Source organism: Glycine soja, chromosome 18 (assembly GCF_004193775.1).
Source record: "Glycine soja cultivar W05 chromosome 18, ASM419377v2, whole genome shotgun sequence".
NCBI lineage: Eukaryota > Viridiplantae > Streptophyta > Magnoliopsida > Fabales > Fabaceae > Glycine > Glycine soja.
Genome location: NC_041019.1, coordinates 3,326,587 through 3,352,674, shown reverse-complemented (window position 1 = coordinate 3,352,674; position 26,088 = coordinate 3,326,587). Strand labels below are relative to the sequence as shown.

Sequence of the window (26,088 nt, the reverse complement as noted above, 5' to 3'; positions counted from 1 at the left end):
CACTTGATTGAATTTAACGAAAGTCAAAGAGAAAATTACCAAAGTGCTGGGCACACTATCATAGCGAATAGTATATATCATTCATTGCAAATTGATATTTTACCTTGTGTAAAAAAGGTATATTAGAAGACAAAAGTATAAGGGAGTTTCTTATCATAGTTGGACCAGAAAAAGTTAAACATTTATGCTAATTTTATGTAAAAACTAATTGCAATTTGTTCCATTAATAATATAATCATTTTGCTTTTTTATATAAGAAAATTGCAATTTTAATAGTTTAATTTACACAACATCTATTTCTATAATATATTTGTGATTAAAAAACTTTAAAATTTCAAGTGGTATAAACTTAATTTCCTTCAAAAAAATGTTTTGGATTTCAAACTTGTGTATGCAATTTTGTTTTGTTTAGAGTCCTATGATCATGTGAATTACTAACTTAAATAAGATTGTCTCAAAAAAATACTTTCAATCTAAAAAACAGAAAAAAGAGACAAATTATCTTAATAATCTTGAATTTTGAGTTTAATCAATCCAATTTTAATAAAGAGTCCGATCATATTTATAAAAAATACTAATCAGTGCCTTAAGAGCTTATCTCATATACTTTTCCATGATTTCCAATGTAATTCCAATGCAATCTTCAATAAAATCTTTCTATTTGTTTTTTAATTTCTTAACGTAAGAGCACTGATTGGTAGATCCTGTATTTATTCTGAATGTTGTGATAATATTGTGCGTAAAAGTTGACGTGTGTGCATTAATGATGTAAGTACTGTTTTCCAAGATAATTACTAGTATTTTGCAGAAGGTTATTATGGTTCAATGAAATGTGAGTTTTGTGCACACCACTGCAAGTCGTTGTTCTGCTTTTGTAAAAGCTAAATTTTTGTTTGATTTATGAAAGATTGAAAAAACATACCACCTATACTATCATATTTTGAATATCACACATCTTTTTTAGCTAGTTTTGTTTTGCACTATCATCATCATTTCGGTGTAAGGTGGATATATAAAGAAATAAGGCTTGTTCCTATGAACCAAGACTACTGATAGTGATTGACATCAAAAGAAGGGAAGGTTGGTCGATGTTTATTCTATTACTTAATCACACATACATATGTAGGTAGAAGACAGCTAATCAAAAGCTTTAAACCAATATAAAGCTTGTGATCATCTATTTGTGCGAGTTTTGATTACCGTTGCTGCGTCTCTTTTGTTGCAAATTGTAATGCATAACTTCCATCTTATTGATAATTATACGCATTATAATCTAGCAAAATTTTTAATTTTTATATATACCATGTTGCATGGTTTTTCTTCATACTCCATGCGTTTTATTTAGAGAGAATGAAATGGAAACACTTTCTACTCAATGTATTTCTTTTCCAATCCTTATGTTTGAATGATTATGAAGAAAGAAATAGAGGTAAAACATTATAATTATAATTGTAATTTAAATGTAACGTATATTTTTTTTATCAAACAAAACTAAACTGTTGCGAAATTTGAAACTTGTGTAACAATTTCCCGAGGGGAAGTACATAAGATTGAGACTGGCAAACCCTTCCTTTAGAATATGTTAAAACTAGAAAGAAACCATGATATATTCTCTGTTTACATGGCTTGCAAAATGCAAAGACATTATTGTTCTCTTTTTATCAATAGTTTGCTTTCCCTATATGGTTCTTTGTAGCGGACGGGTGGCTTATAATAATGACTGCCCTTTATTGGTTCCTAATTGCGATAAATGAACTTGTGTCTTTGAGGGGATATAGAAACTACCTAGCCAGTAAAGGAACGAATTATAGGACCAACCATCCCAATCAACATTAATGATGCAATGTAATCTTTGTCAACTATATTCGATCTTGGTTTTAACTCCCTTTGCCATTCTAAGCTAAGCCAACATAAAGCTCAAGTGGATGCTCTTAATTATGATATCAATAAAAGATGTCCTAGTGAAAATAATTGCTTACACAAAGAAGCAAGGCAAGATTTTATTCTCATTCTACCGATCTCAAAATCTCTAATAGAAAGTAGTTGTACCAAACTCTCTCTCTCTCTCTCTCTCTCTCTCTCTCTCTCTATATATATATATATATATATATATATATATATATATATATATATCCTCTCGTTACATTTTGACCACATATCTAAAACCATAAAAAGGGATAATCTTTTCTAGCTAGACATTTGATTGTATTAAATTTATGTATATACAATACCTAATACTTCAATATAAAGTTTAATTCATTTATACTATCAGTATAAAATATTTTGACACATAAATTTAACAAGAATTTATCTTACTGCCACTTTATTAATTAATAGGTCAATATAATAAGACAGTAATTTTTTTTTGAATATTTGTGTAAAAGTATTTTATAATGTACATTAAACTCATTATTATATCATTTAATTCTCGATGGCTTTATTAATTCATACTTATTTGAACTATTTGTACATATTGTCGCAACCAAAATCTTGATAGGACGACAAAGATATTGTTATAAAAATAAGGAGTTGTCACCCAATTTTAATTTTTTAGGTAAAGTAACAGAAAAATCTCTTAAAAAAAGAAATGATCTTCTCAAACTAAATTGTGTTCGGGAGATAATTAAGTGCAAGAGATATAGTAACACCTAGAAAATCTATTTTATAAAAATGATTACCTCTGATTAATTAATTTTTGTATAACCTTTAAAATATTTATCTTACCCTAAAGTAATTAAAAACTATGACAAATATATTTTTATTTATTTAATATGTGCATTTATTTTATTTTGGTGCTTATTAAATTTTTATATTTTTGAAAAAATGAGTTATTATTATATTAAAATCTCCCCTTATTATATTATTTAACATGTGCTTTATGCTTCTCCTATTTATCTATAGATACAATAAAAAAACCAAAGTTACATAATTCTTTTATAAAAAATATCTGTGTTAGTATTTTTAATTTTACTTTTTTATATTAAATTTAGAATTTCTGAACTATCATAACTCATGCACCCTAAAATGTAAGATCACTATTAGCAAAAGGGTACACCTAAGTCAATCAATTAGACGTTTTACCTTGAAATTAATATATTTTTTTATCAAATTAATTTTGTTACAACATTTTTGTTTTAAAAAAGAGTTTAATTGTTTAAAACACCAAGTTGTTGTGGCTTGTCTTAAAATCTAAGGATTAAGAAAATGACACATCCAATTAATTCATTTCTCTATTTAAGATCTCATCATAATTTTTTTAGTGCTAGTTAAATAAAAAATTTTGATTTCAATAATTGTTTTTTTAATCAAAACTGCACAATATTTTTATTTCAAAAATAGTCTTAAAACTATCAATTTATCAAACTTGTGTCCTAAGAATTTTAAAGATTAAAAGGATGTGACATATCAATCATTTTTCTATTGCTAATTTCATTTAAACATGTTGTGCTTAATTAATCATAAAACTTAATTTCAATTAATTATTTTAGATTATAAACACTGTAATTTGTTATTCTTATTATTATCATCCTAACCAGAATAATAGAGTATGAACTTTTGATAACTTTTTAAGTCACTTTGACTGTCACTGATAACTGTTAAATATGATTTATTTTTTATAATAAAGATATATTGAAAAAATAATTAAAAATATTTAGTTAGTAGTTATTTTTTACTTAAATATTACGAATTAATATATTTTTTATTTATAACTTGCAGATATAAAAAGGAAGGATTAAAAGCAAAAAAGATCCAGAAAATATAAAAAATATAAATAAGAAAGATTTTTGGTATCAAGCCTAAGTCCACTTCAGTAATTATAAAAAGGAAGTCAAGCCCAAGTCCACTCCAGCAGTTATAAAAAGGGAGGCAAGCTAAGGAGAAAAACATATCGATCGAGTCTCAGAATACTCTAATACACACCTAAAGCGTGAGAACTCTTCCTTAGGGAATTCTTTCTTTTCTTTCATCATTTTCTATTCCTTTTTTCCATCTCTTCTCCTCCATAAGTTCTTATACCCCTTTGCTAGTGTAAGGCCCCTTATGGCTAAGAGAGACTAAACCCTTAGTTAGGGTCTGACAGGCCTAAAAAGCCAAAAGATGTATTGTACACTTCATATTTATCAATACAGACATGTGTTTTCTTTCCTATTATTTTTTCTTACTTTTAATTTCATGCATCATTCATCCTTGCATCATCTTTGAGGGTTAGATACTCGATAGAGGGTAATCCTTAATAGAAAAGCAAGAGAAGTTTTGCATGCATCTGTTTTAGGAATTAGTTTCTCGACAGAGGATAATTTCTAATAGAACTAAAATGAATGAGTATCTTAATAAAATCATTGCTAGACATAGAGTAATTGCATTATGTCCATGCATCAAAGCAAACATCTAGAATTAGAACTTCATGCATTCTATCTATTGACTCTTTGCAAAGACATTTGGGAGATAGATAGGTAAAATAAGCTTGTCATCATGAGACATCAGGGACAAATATTCTAATAGATGTGGGTAGGATAAATTCATCTGATTGATAGAGAAAAATCACAAATAATACATCTTAGGAAAAGAAGGCATGCTAGGTCCTAATATTCTCATCCCATTGAATTCCGTGTTATTTCTTTTGTTTTCTATTAATAATTATTATTTTATACTGTGTTCTTTTAAAGTTATCTTTTATACCTCATCTTATCTTTTTATCTTATAAATTAGAAATTATCCAACACAAGTACTAAACAAAGTTCCTGTGGAAATCGACACTTGGACTTTCGAGTCTTTATTATTTTGATATTTGGTACACTTGCCAACGAGTTAACAATCACATTTTGGTTGTCTTTTTATACATAAGTCTAGGTCTATTGTGTGCATTTACGATATAATTTATTGTCAAAACTCATGGTTTATACTCAGTTTTGTTAGACAGGTGGTTAGAGAATATTTAAAGAAAAAGAACTAAAAAATCTTATAAAGTTAGACTTTGATAATTCATCAGGGCCTTGATCAACCATCAAGGTCATGATTAACTTCAACAACGTCAAGGTTGTGTTCATTTCTTCAGGGCTCAACATTAGAAATTCTTCAAGGCCTTGAACATTTCATCAAGACCTTGATCATTTCATCAAGGTCGTGATTATTCATCAAGGCCTTGATGGATTGATTACGGCTCAACATAGATTTGCATCCGAAAAACCATCACGACCTTGATCAATTCATTAAGGTTGTGATTAATTAGCGCTAATTGTCACTTAAATCTTTTATTATAAATAATCCCTTTTAGACCCTAGGTTGAACATTTTTTTTTCATTTTGAGAGTTTCAAAGAGCAAGAGCAAGTGCTTAGTCCCAACGAAGCGTGAAAATCAACATTGAAAAGATTCCTCGCTTGGATTCCAACCCTCTTGGTATGTTTACGTTTCTTTATAGGATTTCTAGTTTATTCATGACTATGAGTAATTAGTTTCCCTAATATGAGGATTATGATGTAACCTACCTTGAATCCCTTTTCTAATTTCATTAGGCTTCTCGATGCATTTCAATTAATTAATTCTCTTTTTCACTTTTAATTTCTATTTGAAAATGACCCTTCTAATATTTAATCAATTGTATAATAGTGATCATTTGCATGTAACTGATAAATATAAGAAGAGAGTGTTTTATACCAATCTGCATGACCAAACTGGTTGGATAATACCCAGTAAGTTGATTAGAAAACTGATTAATCACCGTTACCATCAATCTTTATTCTTTGGTTTAAATTAATACGTCAACTCTTAATTTAGTATTGTTTAAGGCAAAGAACATTATTAGACCATCACCAATGACTAACAATTGGCTTTGAAAAACAGGCAATTAACAATGGTAAGAATTTTGTAGAATTAGGATTTAGGGAATTGGTACACGTGAAATCATAATACTTGAAATATTCATTTTATCTTATCTTTACACTTATCTTATTTATTTGATTTATTTTTTGCTGTAAATAATTGACAAATCAATTACATCTTAATTTTAATTCTTTTTTCAATTACTTTGTTGACTTAAAATATTTATTTAAGAATACAATTGGAACTAGTCTTTTTCAATATATGAATTTTTAGTTTTTGTTAGAGTACACTTGTCCTTATCCATAACCATTATACACATCACTTTGGCCACTTTGGCTTAATCATTATATATGTACACAAATTCAAGATTAACATCAATTTAAAAACCCATTAAAATAAAACCGATCAAAATGAAAGGAAAGAAATTGCCAATATGAACAGTGTAGAATAGTACGTGAACAGAACACTACAACACACAGAAAAAAATAGAAATAAGGGAAAAAGGAAACAAAAAGATAATAAATTATAATAGGATAAGAGAGAGCTAGGTGTGTCTGAGCTTGAGCATGCTGTGCTAAGGGGCGTCAATGGCTGCATGGGTTCGCCAATTGTGTGTGTGGTGATGCTATCAGATGGTGTCGGGTCAGTGGTGCTAGAGATGGATTGAATTATAAATTATAAGATATTTTTTATTTGATGACCAATATTAAAAAATTTATAACAACTCATACTTATTCAATTAACTAAGTTAAATCTTCTTAATTATAAATTATAAAAATTTGTCACATGGTGCCAATCTTATATCTATGTGATTCTCATTGGTCAATTCATCTTAATTTGTACTATGATTTGATCATTTTGATGTTAATTATGAATGGATGTGGTCCATTTTCATAAGACTGGTGGTGTGGATAAACATTGCACCAAAGCTAGCTATGGCAACAAGAATGATGATTGATAATTAATAATACTATTATTATGTGAAAAACACTGCCTTCCAACACAATACGCGCTACAATAATCAAATCCCTCAGGTACATCACTCTTAAGCAATTGACCTTAGGGTCACAATCAATGAAAACCAGTCTGAGACAAACAAATTTTATGGTGTAGGGTTCTTGACATGGACAAGGGGTTCTTGACATGGACAAGGGGTTCCCTCATCCAGCTCTACTTTTTTAATTTCTACCTTGGAAAAAAACACAAGGGCCCTCCAAACATGAAAAAGGTGTTTTTTGCATCCCCCACTTTGAAGTGCACAAGCCCCTTTTCCAACCAACCACTTAGTTTTCCCTTTTCCCATGAGTACGAGTAAATCATCCATCACATATTCTCCACGATTGAGGTTAAAAGGTCCACTTTTGAATGAATAATATATCAAAAAACAAAGAAGAACGAAAGAAAAAAAGTAGAAGGGTTTTGCTTTGAAGGCCAATTGTCAAGCTCATAGAACTCATCCACCACCCATAAAAGTTTTCCATCATCCAATTAATCTCTTACTTTCACCATTAGGAGTGAAGAAAGGAAACCCAATAATATGCGAGCTTCATTTATTTTTCTGATTTTTTTTTTGTCAAAACATCATATATTTTAAATGAAAGATATCTATGTTTTAGTCGAAAAGAATTATTATACACATAAAAGTTTTTCTTAAAACATTTAAGTTAATTATATATTTTGAATTCAAATTTAAGAATATTAATTAAATTTAAACAATTTCATGTCAGGTAATACATGTATGAGGTGATTTATTTATTTTTCTTTATTATTGCAATACAGCTTAACAGTCAATAGATTAATAGAATATGAATTAGCGTTGCCTATGGGTTATCATATCTACATCGATCAATCCTATGGATTATGCATAGCTTAAAAAAGATTGTTTGATAGAAATGCTGGAAGCTGACCCTTCCATTTGAAATTCTTGAATTGACCTTCTATCCTTCGGATAGTCATTTTGTACTTTATTTTTTATTCTATATTCTACGAACCTTTGCTGTTTCTATATCAATCGAATTTAGGTAATATGACAAGTGGGCAACTCATCATCATTAATTTAATATTAAACTTTGTTTTTATTTATTTATTTTATTCCTCTGAGGCGAAAGATTGATAGGCATTTGCTTTTTCTCTTGAAATTAATATAATGTAGTAGTTTCCTATAAACGTTGAATGCATAATATGCTCCGTCTATTTTTTTTTTCAAAAATAAAATAAACAATATCGTTTCAACGTTGTCTCGTTTAGTTATACAGATACACTCTTTATGATTGCATAATTATTTTTTCTCTCATCCAAATTGAGAATGGATATACATATATTGTTAATGCGTGGCTTAATTTTTATCTAACACAACAATTTTGATACAGGTAAAATTAAATTATAAGTTATTTTGGTACATCACTTTAGGAACTTGAACTTGATGTGACAATTTTAAATTCATCTATAATAATTGGAAAGCAAAGACGAGTTCTATTTATGTGTTTATCAAAACTCCGGGATTAGGATTGCAATAAAACAATTGAAACTACGTGTCTTTCCAATCGTGTCGAACTTACATTTAAGCTTTTCAACCATTTATATTATTAAGTTAAAACTTAATTTTCCTTTGAAAAATTATAGACTGTGAGATTGAATCTAGATCATGTAGCTGAAATTTCCCAATTATTTTGAATAGTCTATTTTGGACGGAAAAATAATAAACAAAATCATAAGCTTTTTGTTTTTGCCGGTGATGGTCATAACATATTAAATCCGCGCTAGTGGATGGTGATATTTGCTCTCTAATTCATATTGGCTCTATAATTCGTTGAATGCATAAAAGTTCTTTGGTAATTCCTTATTGTCAGACTATGTTGAAAATCTCTTCTTTAATCTATCCCCTGAGTTTCTTTCGTAGAATAGTTCTTTTCATAATAAAAGCACTATGTTGAGGTCTAAAGACCAGTCACTTGGGAGTATGGACCACCACCACGCCTAGACGCCTAGGCCATTTGTAATCTTTCTTTTAATTTTATGATGCCACATAACTCGATAGATAATACATATTAAATTTGTAGAAGAAGAGAATCTGAGTTTAAATTTAGGAAAGAGTGAATTTTTTAAGTATTACTAAGTTTCGGATAAAAAATTAATTTCATAATTAACTTTAAAAAAATTTATAGAAATATTTTAAAATCTCACTAAAGAGACAAAGACTCTTATGATAGTAACAGAATAAAAACACAACTCATTTTTTTAGTTCCCACAATCATATTTAAAAACAAAAGTTTACTTGTTTTAAAAAAACACTAACAATAGTCGTATGTCACTAAACAAGGTTGGTTACATGAATGAAGCACAAAATACTAGTGGTCTGAGTTTAAAAAAACTAAATTCTGAGGAATATTTTTTACTATGAGTTTAATAATTTTTTCCCATGTCATTTCTTCTTAGTCTCATATGATCTCTTTTTATGGGACTAACATCCACTTTTTCTTATTGGCGTATACAATAGTCTTCTTTGCACCTAACCAACTTACATTAAATGATTTTCTCATATTTTTCTCACCAAGTAACACTTGGAGAAATGCTAAGAACACGTTTTCCAACATGTTTGAATACATTTTCTTTCATTAATTAAAATTTATTAAAAATCACAAAACTCAGTGGTTTGATATCTTATTTAATAATTTTATCATAATTTTATATAATTTTTAATAAACTTTAACTAATATGAGAATGAGTTTAAAAATACGTGTTAAAAAAATGTGTTTCTAACATTTTTCACAACATTAATATATTTTTACATAATACTAAAATCGGATTGATATGAACTTGTTCCTAACTTATTAAGTCTTGATTGGGTCAGACTTAACTAAATAATTTTAACAATTTTTAAGTTAATTGGATAGAAATAAAGATAAATCCATTTCAGGTTCACCTCTACTTGCATTCTTATACTCATTTAGAAGTTGTTAGATAATATTTTGTGTTGAAAATTTCCTTTAATACATATTATAATTGAATGCATACCTCACATATAAAGTCTAAAGAAATTTTTAATAATACACTTTTTAACCCATTTGAACACATCCTACTATTAATAAAAATGTGTTGAAGATTTACATAATTTTGTGATCCTACTTAATATTAAACAAGTCTTATTTATGAATTTAAGTTATTTAGAAGTTGTTAGATAACATTTTGTGTTGAAAATTTCCTTTAATACATATTATACTTGAATGCATACCTCACATATAATGTCTAAGGAAATTTTTAATGATACACTTTTTAACCCATTTGAACACATCTTACTATTAATTAAAATGTGTTGAAGATTTACATAATTTTGTGGATCCTACTTAATATTAAACAAGTCTTATTTATGAATTTAAGTTTTCAATCAATTTTATCTAATATGTTAAAAAATATGTTATTGAGACTCCTCTTATGTATAATTACTAACTTTTCATCCCCAAGTGTTGCCACTACAAATATGGAAGTGTGAAGCATAAGTAAGAAGACAAAATTCATCTGTAAGATCACTGTAGACAATGCCAAAAAACTATTTCAGAGTGTGTTTTGGGATAAGCCTGGCCTACGACCCATGGTTGGTACTAGGCTTAACAGTTGTAGTAGGGTCGGGTTTACAAATAGTTGGGTATGTTGTATTAACTAGATCGGATAACCAGAAGTTAACCAAATGTGACTCAAGACCTAACTAAACTTAATAAAGATGAACATACCCTAAATGTTCTATTGGGCTCAGCCAGTCAGTGATCTAGTCCCACATCCCATCCATTTGGCCCAAACAAAAAACTGAAGAAATTATTACGTAAACACTATTCAAGCTAATAAAAACAGAGTTAAGAAGATGATCATCGTAGCAAAATCGACAGTTGATATATGTAAATGTGTAATATAACATGCTTTTACCTTTCAGAAACCTGGACAATTTAATTGTTAATTGAATGTCACTATAAATAGTACTCATCAAACAATTTCTTATCTACTTTGGGCATATGGGCCGTTCTTTTCGCACATGGAAAAACAACTCAATGCACCCTTTTGAGATCCTATTTCACGTGACACTTTATTAATTGGGGTATTTTTTAGATTATATATTCAACCTTTAAGTACTTACTACTTTCCATTGTCTCCCCCACAAGAATAACGCGCGCGCGTGTCTTAAAAGGACAATTTTATGTTAAAATTACTCCACTAAAATTAGTTAGTAATTACATTATTTATTTTTTTAATCTAGATAAATTTAAATATGATTTTAATAGTTCGTATTTAGTAGTTTTATTTTTTTTACAAGAAATTGTACTTGTTACATTGTCTCTCTCTCTATATAGGGTTTCTAACATTTCTCAAATTTGAAATGAAAAAGAATGTTTGTGTTCTCAAGAGCCTGAACATTGAAGAGACCGAGTTCCTTGAAACTTATATTAGTTCGTAACATTTTTTTTTTATCAGCAAAGAAAAAAATTGATGATACAAGGGATACCATAATCCATATACAAAAGAACAAGAAAAAAGAGCTTTACATGGTTAGAACCCATTTATACCCCAAAACAGAATATAAATAGATATTAACCACCCAAAAACAGAATATTGATATATACTAACCACCTAAGTATGTCCAACTCAAGCGTACTATTGAACTCAGTTTTGTTATAACCACCTTCCTGTAACAATTACTCAAGAAATAGTATAGACTCCCTTTGGGCCCATCTCTAACCAATCAACCTATCTAACAACCACCCTGTCTTGATGCATGTTATCCGTTGATTAAAGCTTCATGAGATTGATTGTTGTAACTCCATCGTTAAGAATGACCATAATAAATATGCAGCAACACCTATGCACCATCCACATCCTCAAATGTAGCTCATCATCGGTAGCCAATCAAATTCCAGCCAGCACATGTACACGTGCATAACCATAATTGAGGGATTTTCACACCTTCCAAATTGGCGAGATCACCCCAAATAAAACCTTCACCCTTCTTCCATAAAAACGTCACAGCTGCTTCATATTGATAAGACTGAAATAGGAATTACAGCATCAGAATCTATCCTTCTGCTGCATCACTACTCTTACATTTGAAGACCACTCGTACAATGAAGCATGCAAGTCCTTCACTTCAGCTTTATTCCACTGCCACGCTCGAAACTTAATCAGCTCCACCAGTTCCATCTTACACAATATTTGTCCCCCATTAAACACCAGATTGTTCCTCTGATCCCAAATTGTCCTAATAGCTGCTAGCCAAACATTTGTCCACAGCACGTGGTTCTTGTTGTCCTTAGGATCCATTATCACGATCAATGACAAACCACAAATCGATTATTCAGAAACTACGATTTACAATTATAAATAATCACAAACAAAATAAACCTGAGACGAATAAAATTATATTCTCCTTAAGGATTTATCTGTGTAATATACAACATTTTTTTCCGTTGAACCCACCCTGAGAATTTCCAGAAGGACTCCTCCACCTTTGAGTGAATCATAGTTTGGATGCCACACCATTTTGCACACTGATACCAAATGAAAGCTGCAACCCTGCACGCACAAAAAAAGATGAGAAATATTTTCCTCCCCCTCATTACAGAGAGGACAGATTGTAACATCACTCAGACCCAAGATCCCCCTACGTTTCAGGTCGGCCCTAGTTGGGATTCTAGAAAGAGTTATCCTCCACACTAAAGCCTTGACTTTTGATGGTGCTTTGAGTTCCCAAAGTTGTTTGAAGAAATCAGAAGATTGGGAATCTGTTATCCCATGTAACAATTCATATGCCCTTTTGACCGTATAACTCATGTTTCCCTCCCAACACTAGGTGTCAATCACATCTCTATATAAAGTCACAGTGTCAAGAGATTTGATAAGATCACTTTTCATTTGCTCCTCCCACACAAAAAGATTTCTTCTCCACTGTAATTCCCATGACCACACTGATCCCACCCACCTCCCCACATCTTTTGTATATCAATCAGACTGTGTTGAAACAACAAATAATCTATTGAATTTGTGCCCTAGTACCTCGTGACCCAACCAAAGGTCCTTCCAAAAAAGAGTATTGCCACCTTCACCCACCTTTTGCTTTAGATACTTCCAAAACCACTCTTGTTGATGACCATTAGAACAAACTTCATGAACTTGTTTCCAGCATGTTGAAGTTGATGGATTCCTCAATAGATCCTCTCCCCGTCCCTTTCTACTTTTTCAATTCTGACCCATAAGACTCTTATTCATTAACAAGTCTCCACACCCACTTGGCCACCAAAGTGTTGTTAAAACTTTCTAGATCCATGATCCCCAAACCCCCACACTCCTTCGATAACATACTTGCTGCCAACTAATCCAACACATTCTCTTTTCATCTGCCATTGCACCCCACAGGAACCTCCTTTGTAACTTCACAATATCCTCAATAACCTCTTTTGGTGCTTTATGGAGTGAAAGAAAAAAACATAAGAATAGATGATAACACAGATTTTATCAAACTATTCTGACCACCAAAGGATAACAGATGATGTTTCCATCATGAAAGCTTGATTTTATCCAACACTAGTTTCCATGTCAACTTTCTTTTGAAGTTTTCTCCCACCGAAATCCCTAAATACACATAGGGTATTTCCATCAATTGTGAATTCAAAATACATGCAAACATTTGCAGTCTCTCCTCCAAAACCATGACACTTGCCAATTTTGCTTTTATGAAAATTCACCTTAAGCCCTTAAAACAACTCGAAGCATCTCAGGATTGCTTTCCAAGTGAAAACAATTTTCATATTAGCCTCTCCAAAAAAATAATACATCATCCGCAAATTATAATGAAGCAACATTCACACCCTCCTACCCACCTTATAACCTAACAATATCCCCTTAGCCTCCACATTTAATACTAGGCCACCAAGACCCTTCGCCAGTAAAAAGAACAAGAATGGTGTGAGAGGATTGTCTTGTCTCAGCCCCTCTCGTTTTTAAACTCCATAGTTGGACTCCCATTCACTAGGACCGACATAGTAAAGGATTAAACACATCCTCTCACCCACACTATCCATTTAGGACAAAAGCTGCATTTGTATAACATGTAGTACAAGAAAGTCCACCTAACTAAATCACAGGCCTTTTAAAAATCCGCCATTAGAATACTTCTTCATCTTAGCCTCATGAATGACTTCATTTGCTATAACCACACCATCTAGGATATTCCTCCCACCAAGGAAAGTTGATTGGGACTCATGTATAACGTTGTGCAACACATTTCTAAGACTTTGGCAATAATCTTATACAAATAACCCACTAGAGATATGGGTCCAAAATCATTTAACCCAATAGGGTTATCAACCTTGTGTCTGAGTGCCAAGAAGGTTGCATTTGATCCCTTGGGTATAACACCATTTTTATGAAACTCCATCATCACTTTCATGATATCTTCCTTCAACAAATCCTAACAAGCTTTAATGAAATGAAAATTAAACCCATTAGGACCTAGACATTTGTTGCCATCACATTCCCATATCACCTGTTTCACCTTCTCCTCTGAGAATTGCGCCACTTGTAGAAGCAAAGCTTCCAAGATTATTTTGATGATGCCAAAGATTGTTCAAACAAGATTCAAGAGAAAACTCAAGATATGCAAGAACCTCAAGAAAAACATCAAGATAAGTATAAAAATTTTTTTTCAAAGAAAAATCTTTTATTAGAGTTTTTACTCTCTGGTAATCGATTACCATAAGGCCGTAATTGATTACCAGAAGCCCAAAACAGTTTTATAACTGTTTTACAAAGTAGTAATCGATTACTATGGGCATGTAATAGATTACCAATGTTTTTGAACGTTGAATTTCAAATTTCAAGAGTCACAACTTGTGATAAAACATTTTCAAACTTGTTTAATCAATTACACAACATTTGTAATCGATTACCAGTGTTTCTAAACGTTGGTTTTCAAATCTAAACATGAAAAGTCACAACTGTTGATGTGTAATCGATTACACTATAATGATAATTGATTACTAGTGACTGATTTTGAAAAATAAATTGCCAAGAGTCACAATTTTTAAAGTGACTGATTTTTGAAGAATTTTTCAAGAGTCACAACTTTTAAAGTGATTAGTTTTGAAGAGAGTCACAACTTTTAAAGTGACTAGTTTTGAAGAGAGTCACAACTTTTAAAGTGACTAGTTTTGAAGAAATTGTCAAGAGTCACAACTTTAAACATGGTTTCTTCAAGAGCCATCAAATGACTATAAATATGTGACCATGGCACGAATTTCATATACATTCATTAGATCATTCTCAATATCTTTCTAAGAGTTTTTGTTCAATACTTGCTTTGTCAAGAAAAGTTCATTGGGCAAAAACTTGTGTTATTCTATTTTCTTCCTCTCCTCCATTCTTACAAAAAAAAATTTCAAAAGACCTACTCTTGGTGATTGTTTTTAAGAGAAGGTCTTATTGGTTGCACACATTGAACACAAGGGACCAACGTTCCTTGGGTTCATTGCAAGAAGCAGGATTTGCTTCTTGGTTGATCACTGGACACAAAAGACTAACGTCTTTTGGGTTCATTGCAAGAAGTGGGTATAACTTCTTGGTTGTTATCACTGGACACAAAGGACCAATGTTTCTTGGGGTTCATTGCAAGAAGTGGGAATCACTTCTTGGTTGTAATCACTGAACACAAAGGATAGAAGTCCTTTGTGGTTCATTGCTTGTAAAGGATTTTACAAGGATAGTGGAAATCTCAAGCGGGTTGCTTGGGGACTGGACGTAGGCACGGGATGTGGCCGAACCAGTATAAATTCGGTTTTGCATTCTCTCTTTCTTTAATCTCTTTAACTTTCTGTTGTGTTTATATTTCTTTAAGATACTTTCCTTCATTTATTATTTCAGTAACTTGTTAACAAAGAAATAATTGAATCTAGGGAATAATAAAGAAAGGGAAATTTTTAATTAAGAATAGTCAACGAAATCTTAATTCAACCCCCCCTTCTTAATATTTCTGAGGTCGCTTGTCCAACACCACTAACATGGAGTTGTCACTTTGATCAATAGTCCCAAAAGGAACCCCATGTAATGAGATTATAGTGTCCTTGTACTTTAACTCAAAGAATCTCCTCACTTCCTCTTTGACTCTGCATGGTTCTTTAACCCATGACCCATCTGCATATACTTCATTCAGTTCATTTGATCTTCTTTTCCAATTAACTATGTTATGGAAAAATTTGTATTCTCATCTCCCTCTTTCAGCTACCTTATTTTTTACTTTTAATACAATAATGATTCATGTCTCCTAGAAAGAACCCAAACCTTATTAAGAAGATTTTTCTTCTCTTGTATTTATTGCTTTCAAAGTAGACCTATCTCTTCCTTTTTGTCCAGGTCCCCAATATCCTTACATCCCCAAACACTTTTACATTCCATCTTGTCAAGTTCCCCTTTAATCTTTTTAGCTTTTCTTTGAAAGCAAAAGTCGTCCGATCATCCACCTTAATCTTAAAGAGAGATTTATGAACAAAAGGTAGAAGAGATGCATAGAAAAACCAACAATTGAGTAACCAAAGGGGTTTTGAGCCCAAATCAAAATTGGCATCCTTCATTATTAGTGAATAGTGATATGAAAAGACCTATTTAACACATATTGAGTTGAATGGGGCCTTAAAGTCAACCATTCTAAATTCACGAGACATTTATCAATTCTGCTAAGCACATTTCCTGAGGAGTTGAACCAAGTGAAGCGCTTGCTTGATAAAGGAATATCTAATAGGTTCACATCATCAATGAACCTATTAAATTCCATCATTTTAATTGAATCAGAAATCAATACACCCTTTACTCCTCTTGTCTCTTCCCATTCATGGACAACATTAAAATTTTGTATTAAGCACCACAACCCTATCCCTATAGTTGACCTTAACCCCTTTCATCTCTCCCATAATATTCTTTTATCAGATAGAGCACATAGTGAATAAATGTTAAGAATTATCATAGGAGAAGACTCACCTTTTTTGCAACCTTTTATCCCAAGATAGCCATCCTTGAAAATACATCTCTCAATATGAATTGGTTTTGCCCTCATGAACATAGTAATTCACCGCCTATATTCCTTCTTGGCTATGCCCTCCATTCCACTTGATGATCCCCCCATAGTATTGAACACAACTTCTCTTATGCTTCCTACTTCTTTGTTTCTTGTAGGCATACAAAATCATGTTTTTCTTCTTCGATTAACTTCCTCACCTCCTTCCACTTAATCCTTCCCTCTAAGCCTTTGATGTTTAAGGTCAATATCTTCATAATAAAACAGTAGCATCCCTTACTTCCACCTCACCTTAATCCTTTGGATTTCCTTCCAGTCCCTTTCCTCTATTTCTTTGAACGTGTGAACAACATCGTTCTTATCATCTCCAAATAATACTCCAGCTATTTGGCCTCTTTTAATAATTCTCTTAGCTTCTTGATCTTCATCATGTAACCAAGTAGACTTTCTATATTTAAGTTGTTATGTTTCTGAATTTTCTCTTCTAGCTTGTCTTTTGCAATTATGATTCTGCCTACTCCCCTCTGCCTTAAAATACTTAATTTTAGTGTCTCTGAGTCTCTTTCCTCAGATAAAGTTTTTTCACCTCTTTTTGTTCCACATTTTTCCATAAAAGAGACAAATTTTTCCATAACTTTTGCCCTTCCTCTTTTATATTCTTTTTCTTGTTACCCAAACACCTTCTCCCAATGTTGCAATGCCTTGACACTATACTTGTTCTCTTTCCCTTCCAATTGTATTTTTGGCTTTTGTCTCCCTTTTTTTTGGTTTTCTGATATATGACCCCTCCTCTTCAACCGCAATCCCCTCCTTATTTTATGCCCTAAGAGAAATAGCTTCCCCTCCCTCCTTCCAATTGTTGACAATTGGGCTTAGCTAATGAGACTTTTGGCCCAACTACTAACTTATTGATAGGGAACACCTCTATTGTCTTGACACCGTGCACATAAGTTATAGAGAGAAGCTCTATACCACTAAAGAAAAACATACATATATTATTAAGCTTGTAAGTTTCCACATGCCTCCATGCTTGTTAACAAACAAATTGTAGTTATAGAGAGAAGCTCTATACCACTAAAGAATTCATAGTGATTGAAAATTTTATACTTGTAAAACAAAAGATATATCTAAGAGCCATTGATTTATGCAACCTTTCTTAGATATGAATATTCTTCTACTCTTTATGATTTTCTTTTTTAGGTCAAACTCTACTTCATTTTTATTTGTACTTGATGGATTTTGGACAATCTTGTTGAGTTGTTGTGGATCCTCTCATGCTCCAAAACATCACTAGGCCCAACTCTCTCTAGTAGGATTAGGAGGCTCATGGTATCTCCCCATCTCAAATGGGCCCATCAAAGCCTAAAGACCAAATCATATTGTATGTGAGGAAGAACATTTCTATTAGGCAAAAATCTTAAAAGCCAAATGAACTAAAGTATTACGCATTTTATCTCTTAGGAGGAGTGCAATTTTTAGAAATAAATAGATAATTATGTACAAAAAATTCAATGGAGAGATATAGCGAAAAAAGTGGATAAATAGCTAATTTATCATGATCAAGTCAACTTTGAGGGGAAAATGTTATTTATTCACAAATTGCAAGAAAAAAAAGTGGGAGAAAATATGTGTTGCTTTATTTTGGGTGGAGGGGGGATTGTATATATTTTAATCCTAAATAAAAAATTGATAATTTTATGATGTTCTAAAAGTTGAAAAATTCTTAGATAATTTATTTTGTAATTCAATTATTTTTTCATATAAATAAAGTTATAGTTTTAATTTTATAAAAAAAAACAATTGATCTAAGGTGACCCGAGGGAAATCGACCTATTTTGAAGTTGTGTGGTTCGATAGAAGAACTATTATTCTTGTGTTGGTGAGGGATGGAAGAAATTATTGATTTTTTTTTATTGAACAAGGTGGTTTCATAAAACTATATGCCAAACTAGTGTAGTTTGAAAATTAGTTGCTTGAGATGAATGATTTTGACTTTTGACATCAGTTGTAGTTATAATCGATGTAGAAAAGTCACATTGGTTATAATCACAACTGATGTAAAAAGTAACTTTTTTGCATACGTTATAACTACAACCAATAAAAAAGTCACTTTTCTACATCTATTATAATTACAATCGATGTTAAAAGTGAAAATCACCCACTTGAATAATTTTCAAACTACACTAGTTTGGTGGCACATGTTGTGGTGATCAAATATGAGAATTTATGTATGATGGGCAATTTTTTTAACCCTTGGATTAATCTTACTCAAAAATCACTATGATGCATCTCTCGCACCATATACCTTGTCATCATTCTCTCATTCCTCGACCCTCTTCCATATTCTCCTATCCCCCTCCTTCCAACCCCCTTTTGTCGTCCCATCTCCCTCGTCCTTCTCCCCGCTCCTCCCTCCTCTTGCCACCTCCCTCCACCCTCATCGACGCCTACCACAACAACCTTTCCCTGACCCCTTCACCCTCTCCTAGAAACCTTTATGGCAACCACTCTTTTTCTCTGAACTTCGAGTTTATGTCAAACCCAATCGGCGACTTAACAACCCAAACAAAACTCTCCCCTCACCACTCCAACGCTTTCCTTAGTTCCATCATCTGTGAAGTTGAGATCATGTTCATCAATCCAAAGAACACAATCAACACCAATTTAAGGGTTTTGCATTGAGCCATTTCGTACAAAGCATCAAGTTGATCTCATCGCCTTTTCCGCCTCCCCTTTGCAAGCGCTACCGCACTGAGTTTCAGTGTGCTCACTCCCTCCCTGTTTTGCTATTCAACTCCTCTTGGGTTCACTTCGATCGCACTTGTGTATATCACTAACAAGATTTTCACTGCGACACTCGCTTGGAGCATTTCAATTTTTAAAAAGTGTGATTTAGATATGAGTGTTTGGAGTATTTTTTTTGTTCAAAATGGTGTTTGGTTGTTGTATGCTAATTCATATATGGGTTTTTGTCATGTTGTGTCATTTTTTTTCATATTCGGTTTCATGATTTGGATATTTTTGTGTTGAGCTTGTGTTTCAGATCTTGGTTTTAATTGTGTTGTGCGTTAATCTAGATCTTAATTTCTTGATATTATGTTTAGATTTCTTATTCGCTGAAATGGAGAAGGGATTTTGGGAAAAAAGGAGAAGGAATAGAGGAGGTTTGCTGGGTGACAGTGGTGCCTATGGCAATAGTGGGTGGTGATTGAAGGGGAGCAACGGTGGTGGGTGGTGGGTGGTGACTGGTTGCCGGTAACAATGGAGGAGTTGTTGCAAATCGCCTCCAACAATGACATGCAAGACAATGTTGAGGTTCACAAGGAAGAGAGCTAGATGAGGAATGATACGGTGTGGGAAGTCCAATATACCATGATGTACGTACCAATGATTAATCCAAGAGTTAAAAATGTTTGTGCACCATATATAAATTCTCATATTTGACCACTGTAACATGTGTCTAGTTTAATATATAATTTTACGAAATCACCTATTTAATAAAAATAGTCAAATTACTAAAATATTCGGAATTTTTATAAAGTGACAAAAGAGAATATTTTATTTGAATATTTATTTTCTCATCTATCTTATTTTTATTTTATTTTATTTTTATAACTTTTTAACGGTATCATCTATTACATTTATCACTTTTTTTTTCTTCTATATGTCTTTCTTAACACACTAAAAAATTTGAGTGTACATGGATTTTTTTCCATAAAGATAAAAAGTCATACGTGTAAAATTTAGAGTTAATTAATAGGTCAAATTCTAATCTCAAGCTTCAATTTTCTGCGCTAATCAGTCACGTGTAAAATTTGCAAATAAATCAAATCACATAAGCCATGCCTATGGTTCCGTGGAAATAGATTTAGAAGTATTTTAATTTGCTTAAACACAATCTTGCTCCCGAACCTCAATTGGTCAAACCTATTAAGGGAGGATTCTTTTTAGTCCTATATGGTAATGAACAAATATTACTATTCACTTAAAAGTTAAAATACTAATATATATATATATATATATTCTTCTCTTACTACTTTCTTTTCTTACCATCCAGAAAAAGAAAAAGAAACATTATCAAAGATAATTCTTTAATTCCCAACCTTTCTTTAAACGACCAACCTTCAATTACTTATTCCACCTTTCATATATATGCTTTTCTAGAAATCTAGAACCAGTTAATTAAACACGTACGTTGGAATTCAAAGTCAATATCAGCACATGTTGAATGTAAAAGTAACCCATGATATAAACTTCTAAAGAACGAGCATCATATCTTTTGCATGTTCGAACATGAAGAAGCGAATAACATAAATTATTCAATGCTAAGTTGTCTCCGGGAGATTGGGTACAACAAAACATATATATGAACTACTAGCATAGTGTACTAAAGCACAATGCAGAATACAAACTGAACTTAATTATAATATTTATAACGCTTTCACATGGAATAACGTTATAAATATCAATGGGATAGGATTTTTAAACTAAATGACTTATTTAACCATGCCTTCCATCCACCATTGCTCTTTTGAGACACCAACTCAGATTGGGGTGCTGCCTTTGATGACTGCACCTGCTTTTTGCACAGCACAAAATTCCTCGACCCCAAAGATCCTATCGGTTCCAATGGACTCAGAGCTATCAAATAAGTCACCAAACAGAAACAACCCTTTAATTAGTTTATAAATTATAATAATCACTGGGAACCAAACTTTATAATATGTTGTACTGTTCTATATATCAATTAATACAGAGCATGTGACACGTGTTATGTCCACAGTTCAATATAGTACTTGGTCCAAGAATGCTCAATTTATATATGTATGAATTTAATAGTATTTTTTTTTTACAAAAGACAGTCATTTTCTATTAAGAATATGAAAATTCATTGAATGGTTATATAAAATGCATTTATGCTGTATTTTAATTAAATTATGAAACAATCGCCTGAGATAAAAAAATAAACCACAACTTGAGGAGGGGCATGAAAACATCATAGGAAGAAATAGAACCCAACGAAAATGATACACTGACATCATCAGAAATGGCCTTTTGGATCCAACATGCAGAGAGACCAAAATAACAAACAAAAACAAGTGCAAGTTGGAGCACCAAACCAAAAGGGAATAGCAATTTTCAAAAGGACAAAATTGTATAGGTGTTTTCGGTATTATTTTTCATTTAGAATGCAAGTTTTGTCTCGAAAACCTATGTCACCTTCCATGAAATCATTTATTATATAGTTTATCATGGAGAAACTCACCTGGTCGTAGAACAGCACCCATAATACATATAAAACTGCATTTAAGTTTTCTCATTTTCTAAAGCACAAAACTTAGATACAATTTCTTAGGTTAATGTTATTTTTCAATAATAAATAGATTTTGTTATGATGATATACTTAATAAATGTTTTACAATAAAGTTGAACATATATTTAAGAGTATAATTTTTTTATCAATAAATATTATTTATTAATTTGTTAGTTTTTTTAGTTAGGGTTTCAAATCCACAACCTCTCTTGTTCTTCCTTCTTTCTTTATCGTAAAGTTAATTTTATAACTCTTAGGAGTACTATTTTGATTAGCATATGATACCAAAAACACTTAAACTGAATCAAGTTTTGTGCAATTTCAAAAGGGTAGAGAAGCATACCATCAAAGCCAGCATTTGCGCAGTAAAGAAGGAAATTGGTGGCATCAAATCCAAGAACAGGAAGCCTCCCTTCGCCAGCATAGGATTTGAGAGCAGTATCAATGACCCCAGAAACAAGTTCTTTCTCATTCACCACGAACCTTATAGGCCCCGCACTCCCCATGATATTGATGTTTACCAAAAACCTGTTATTCCTCGGTTTCTGATGATCATCATAGCCTCCCTTGTTCTTGTTCTTCTGCGACACCATCTTCTCAAAACCACTCTTCTTCATCATGTTGTGGCCTTGATCTTACTTTAAATTCGTCACCGATCCAGATGAAACAAAGCCCCGAAGATTACAGCTTTGTGGGTGAAACGAATTGGGCAATGAGTTTTTTCAAGGGTCGAGGCCGAGGCAACGATAGTACCAAGCGGTTTTGGAGGAAGAGGGAGGAGGCGCGTGAAGGGTGGTGCCACGCGATGGAGTAGTGGGGAAGAGCATCAAAGGAAGAGAAAGAGATATACTCAAACCCAACATTCAAGGCACATTAATAATAATTAAGAGGTTTGAAGAAGAAGAATACATTAACCACAAGTCAGAACAAAAAGAACACGTTTAAGAAACCACCCTAAACATTGAGATTAAGCTGTATATGTGTATGAAATATGAATGAGTCTGCACTCAATGCTTCTGCTTATATATATTCATTTCTTTCGTCAGCTATATTAATTTTGGCTCGTTTAATTAATTTAAAAAAAAATATTCTAACTAGCTTATTTTAGATCGTTCGTTAATATAGAGACACACTTCATTTCTTTTTTTTTCTTTTTTACTTTTCACTCTATTAAATAGTCTTAAATTATATTAGGAAATGTGCATTTAATATGTTTTAGTAAAAAAAAAATTTCTTACTTCTTTCATCCCGTAATAATTGTGGGGTAAAAAACAAGTTTTAAAGCGTCATTTTAGGACTTTTAGCTTCCATTATTTTATTTTTTAAAAAAACAACCCAAATATATCAACTCCGACATTATTTATCTATCTATACCAAATCACTGTTCATGGACCGATTTCTCATTATCATTTTTTAACCCGTGAGAAATTGGCCGGTTACCTAGAAAGCGATTTCTCATTTTTTTATTTTGGATTATTTTGTTTTTGTTAATATTGGTTTTAATATTTTTTATCAAAATAATATATTTTTTTAAAATCAAATGTTAATAAATGACAAATAGAAATTTGAAGTTTTCTTAAAAAAATTGATAGGGTAAGTTTTGCAGTTTTTTGCTTATGCATATAAAATGTTTTGGTTCAAACAATGGTGTATTTTTATACTTTTCATCCTGATGAATCCAACCGTACAACTTTGAGGATTTGGACCGATAAAAAAAAATCTACAAAATCTTGCTAAAAACTTTAAAAAACACTTTTTGGGTAACCAATTTTAATAAAAATAACAGTAAATAATTTAATTGAATTTTTTTAAAAAAATCAAAATTTTAAAAAATAAAAAATAGAAAACCCCATTGAAAAATCCGTTTATGGTGGGTAACCGATTTCTCACGGATTGAAAAAAAATATGTTAAATTAATTTATTAGTCCTTTAATTTTTCTTAGATCCTATTTGGTTCTCTAATTATTTTTAAATTTAATTTAATTCTTTAATTTTTAAAATCAATTCAATTGGATTCTGTCATCTAAATTGGACCAACAACGTTAAGAAATCACATTTTATAACTATTTAAAATCACTTAGTCACAGTGTCAAATTGTCACAATGCACATTTAGATGATAGGACCAAATTTATACGGCATGATCACTCAAATTAATTTAGACAACGAGATTAAATTGAACTAATTTTAAAAATTAGTGGATCAAATTGAACCCAAGAAAAAAACTAAAGGATTAAATTAAACCAATTTTAAAAATTAGAGGACCAAATTAAAAAAAACAAAAAATCAAATTGAATGTTAAAAATAAATTTGAGGAAAAAAAAAACTAGTTTAACAAAAACAAAATGAAAGTGAGAAATTGGCTGGTGGGATACCGATTTCTCATCATGAACATTTAACACTGATTTGACTTTTATTTCTTGTTTTCATTTTTTCTTACACTTTAAATACATATTTGTCATCTTATTTTCAATTTACTTTTTCAAATATTTGTATAGAAAACACTTAAAACAACTTTTTTATGTTCTCTATGTTTCTTGTACAAATCATTGAGAACATGAAACATATTAAAAACAAGAAACAAGGTGACAATTTTATAATTAAAAAGTAAAAACTGTAAACAAAAACAAGAAATATAAATAGAAGTATATCTTTTCTTAGTTTTTTAATTGAGTTAGACTTAAATCCAAATATTAAAATGCTATATGAATCTATCCTAAATTTGTTATTGGACTATCTATTATATTATTATTCATATCCCAAACCTAATAGGACTAAGGGTGAAAGGTGTATAGAGATAGATAAAACCTTAATAGTGTAATTGTAGAGGAGGAAAATTCATAATCTATGAGCCCAGTTTTAAAGACTGAGTTAGGTTCATTCTCAATTTCTATGATTATTTTTTAAATTCATATTTTTATTATATTTTAACATATTAAAAAATGGATGTAAAAAAAATTTAATGAATAACTGACATCTAAGATAAATAAACTGCTGAGATTTGTAACTCCAACTTGATAAAAAAAAGAGTTATTTATATAAAAATAGATAAAGTTTAAGAATAATTAAAATAATCAAAGTTTAAATTAGAAGGAAATTAAAATAATTAGAATGTGAAATTGATTTGTAAAAAAAATAGTATGAAATTAAAGTTTAAAGTGCTTGTTTGAAACAAAAGATAAAGTTTATTCAAAGATTAATTAGAAAAAAAACCAATACTATTAAGCAGTATTTCCATCTAGTTGCATTTACTTAACTTGTGCTTAAGTACCAAATGATATCCTAGAGATAGTTGTCGCCCACCAAGCGGCCATTAGGAGGATTCGGCCCATATCCATGAAAAATAAGAGTATGTATTGAATACTTAATCAATTATTTTAACTCAGGTTGTAACTATTCAATTAATCCCTTAGTGTCAATATCTTTCAAATTAAGAAGGTGTTGTATATCAAGCTTACATAAGAAGAATTCAAACCCGCATCCATAACAAAAAATGCGGGTTCGTATTAAATTTTTAACCATTGTGTCAATCTCATTAGCTTTATTTATTTAATGGATGAACATAATTTTGGACAAAAAAGTTAAACAGAAAATTGATGAGTAAGGGTAGAATATCCATTTGGTGCGAAATTCTTTTTGAGGGGTTGCATGGAGCAGGCAAGTTTGCATCGTGCAGTGAAGGAATGGATGGATGGGGCAGGTAAGGTCTTGGAGAAAGCTTTGTTTATTCTTTGTTTTCATTCATTCATAAACTAATTTGTCAAAGTTAGCATCTTGCTCCTAAATCTAGCTCCTAAATATTCCATATTGTGTCTCACTCAGATCACTCTCCCTTGCGTTGGCGTATAGTCGTACACTTTTTTTTCCAAACGAGATTGAGAAATTGAGCATTAACCGTACGATATGCTTTT

General features: G+C 31.3%; 1 protein-coding gene across 1 annotated transcript; it reads right to left on the bottom strand.

The window, feature by feature from the left end:
• Positions 1-21,094: 21,094 nt before the first annotated feature.
• On the bottom strand, positions 21,095-23,180 carry LOC114395686. Its single transcript, XM_028357517.1, has 2 exons — positions 22,523-23,180; positions 21,095-21,506 (listed from the first exon to the last, which is right to left on the bottom strand). The coding sequence occupies exons 1-2, from the start codon at positions 22,797-22,799 to the stop codon at positions 21,331-21,333; spliced, it is 453 nt and encodes a 150-aa protein (XP_028213318.1). The 5' UTR covers positions 22,800-23,180; the 3' UTR covers positions 21,095-21,330.
• Between the last annotated feature and the right edge of the window lie 2,908 nt (positions 23,181-26,088).

Excerpts from the sequence above, each read along its gene's own strand:
- LOC114395686 (XM_028357517.1), bottom strand. The coding sequence starts at position 22,799 with ATGATGAAGAAGAGTGGTTTTGAGAAGATGGTGTCGCAGAAGAACAAG. Across the intron at positions 21,507-22,522 it reads CGCAAATGCTGGCTTTGATG|CTCTGAGTCCATTGGAACCG; the intron begins GTATGCTTCTCT and ends CTTATTTGATAG.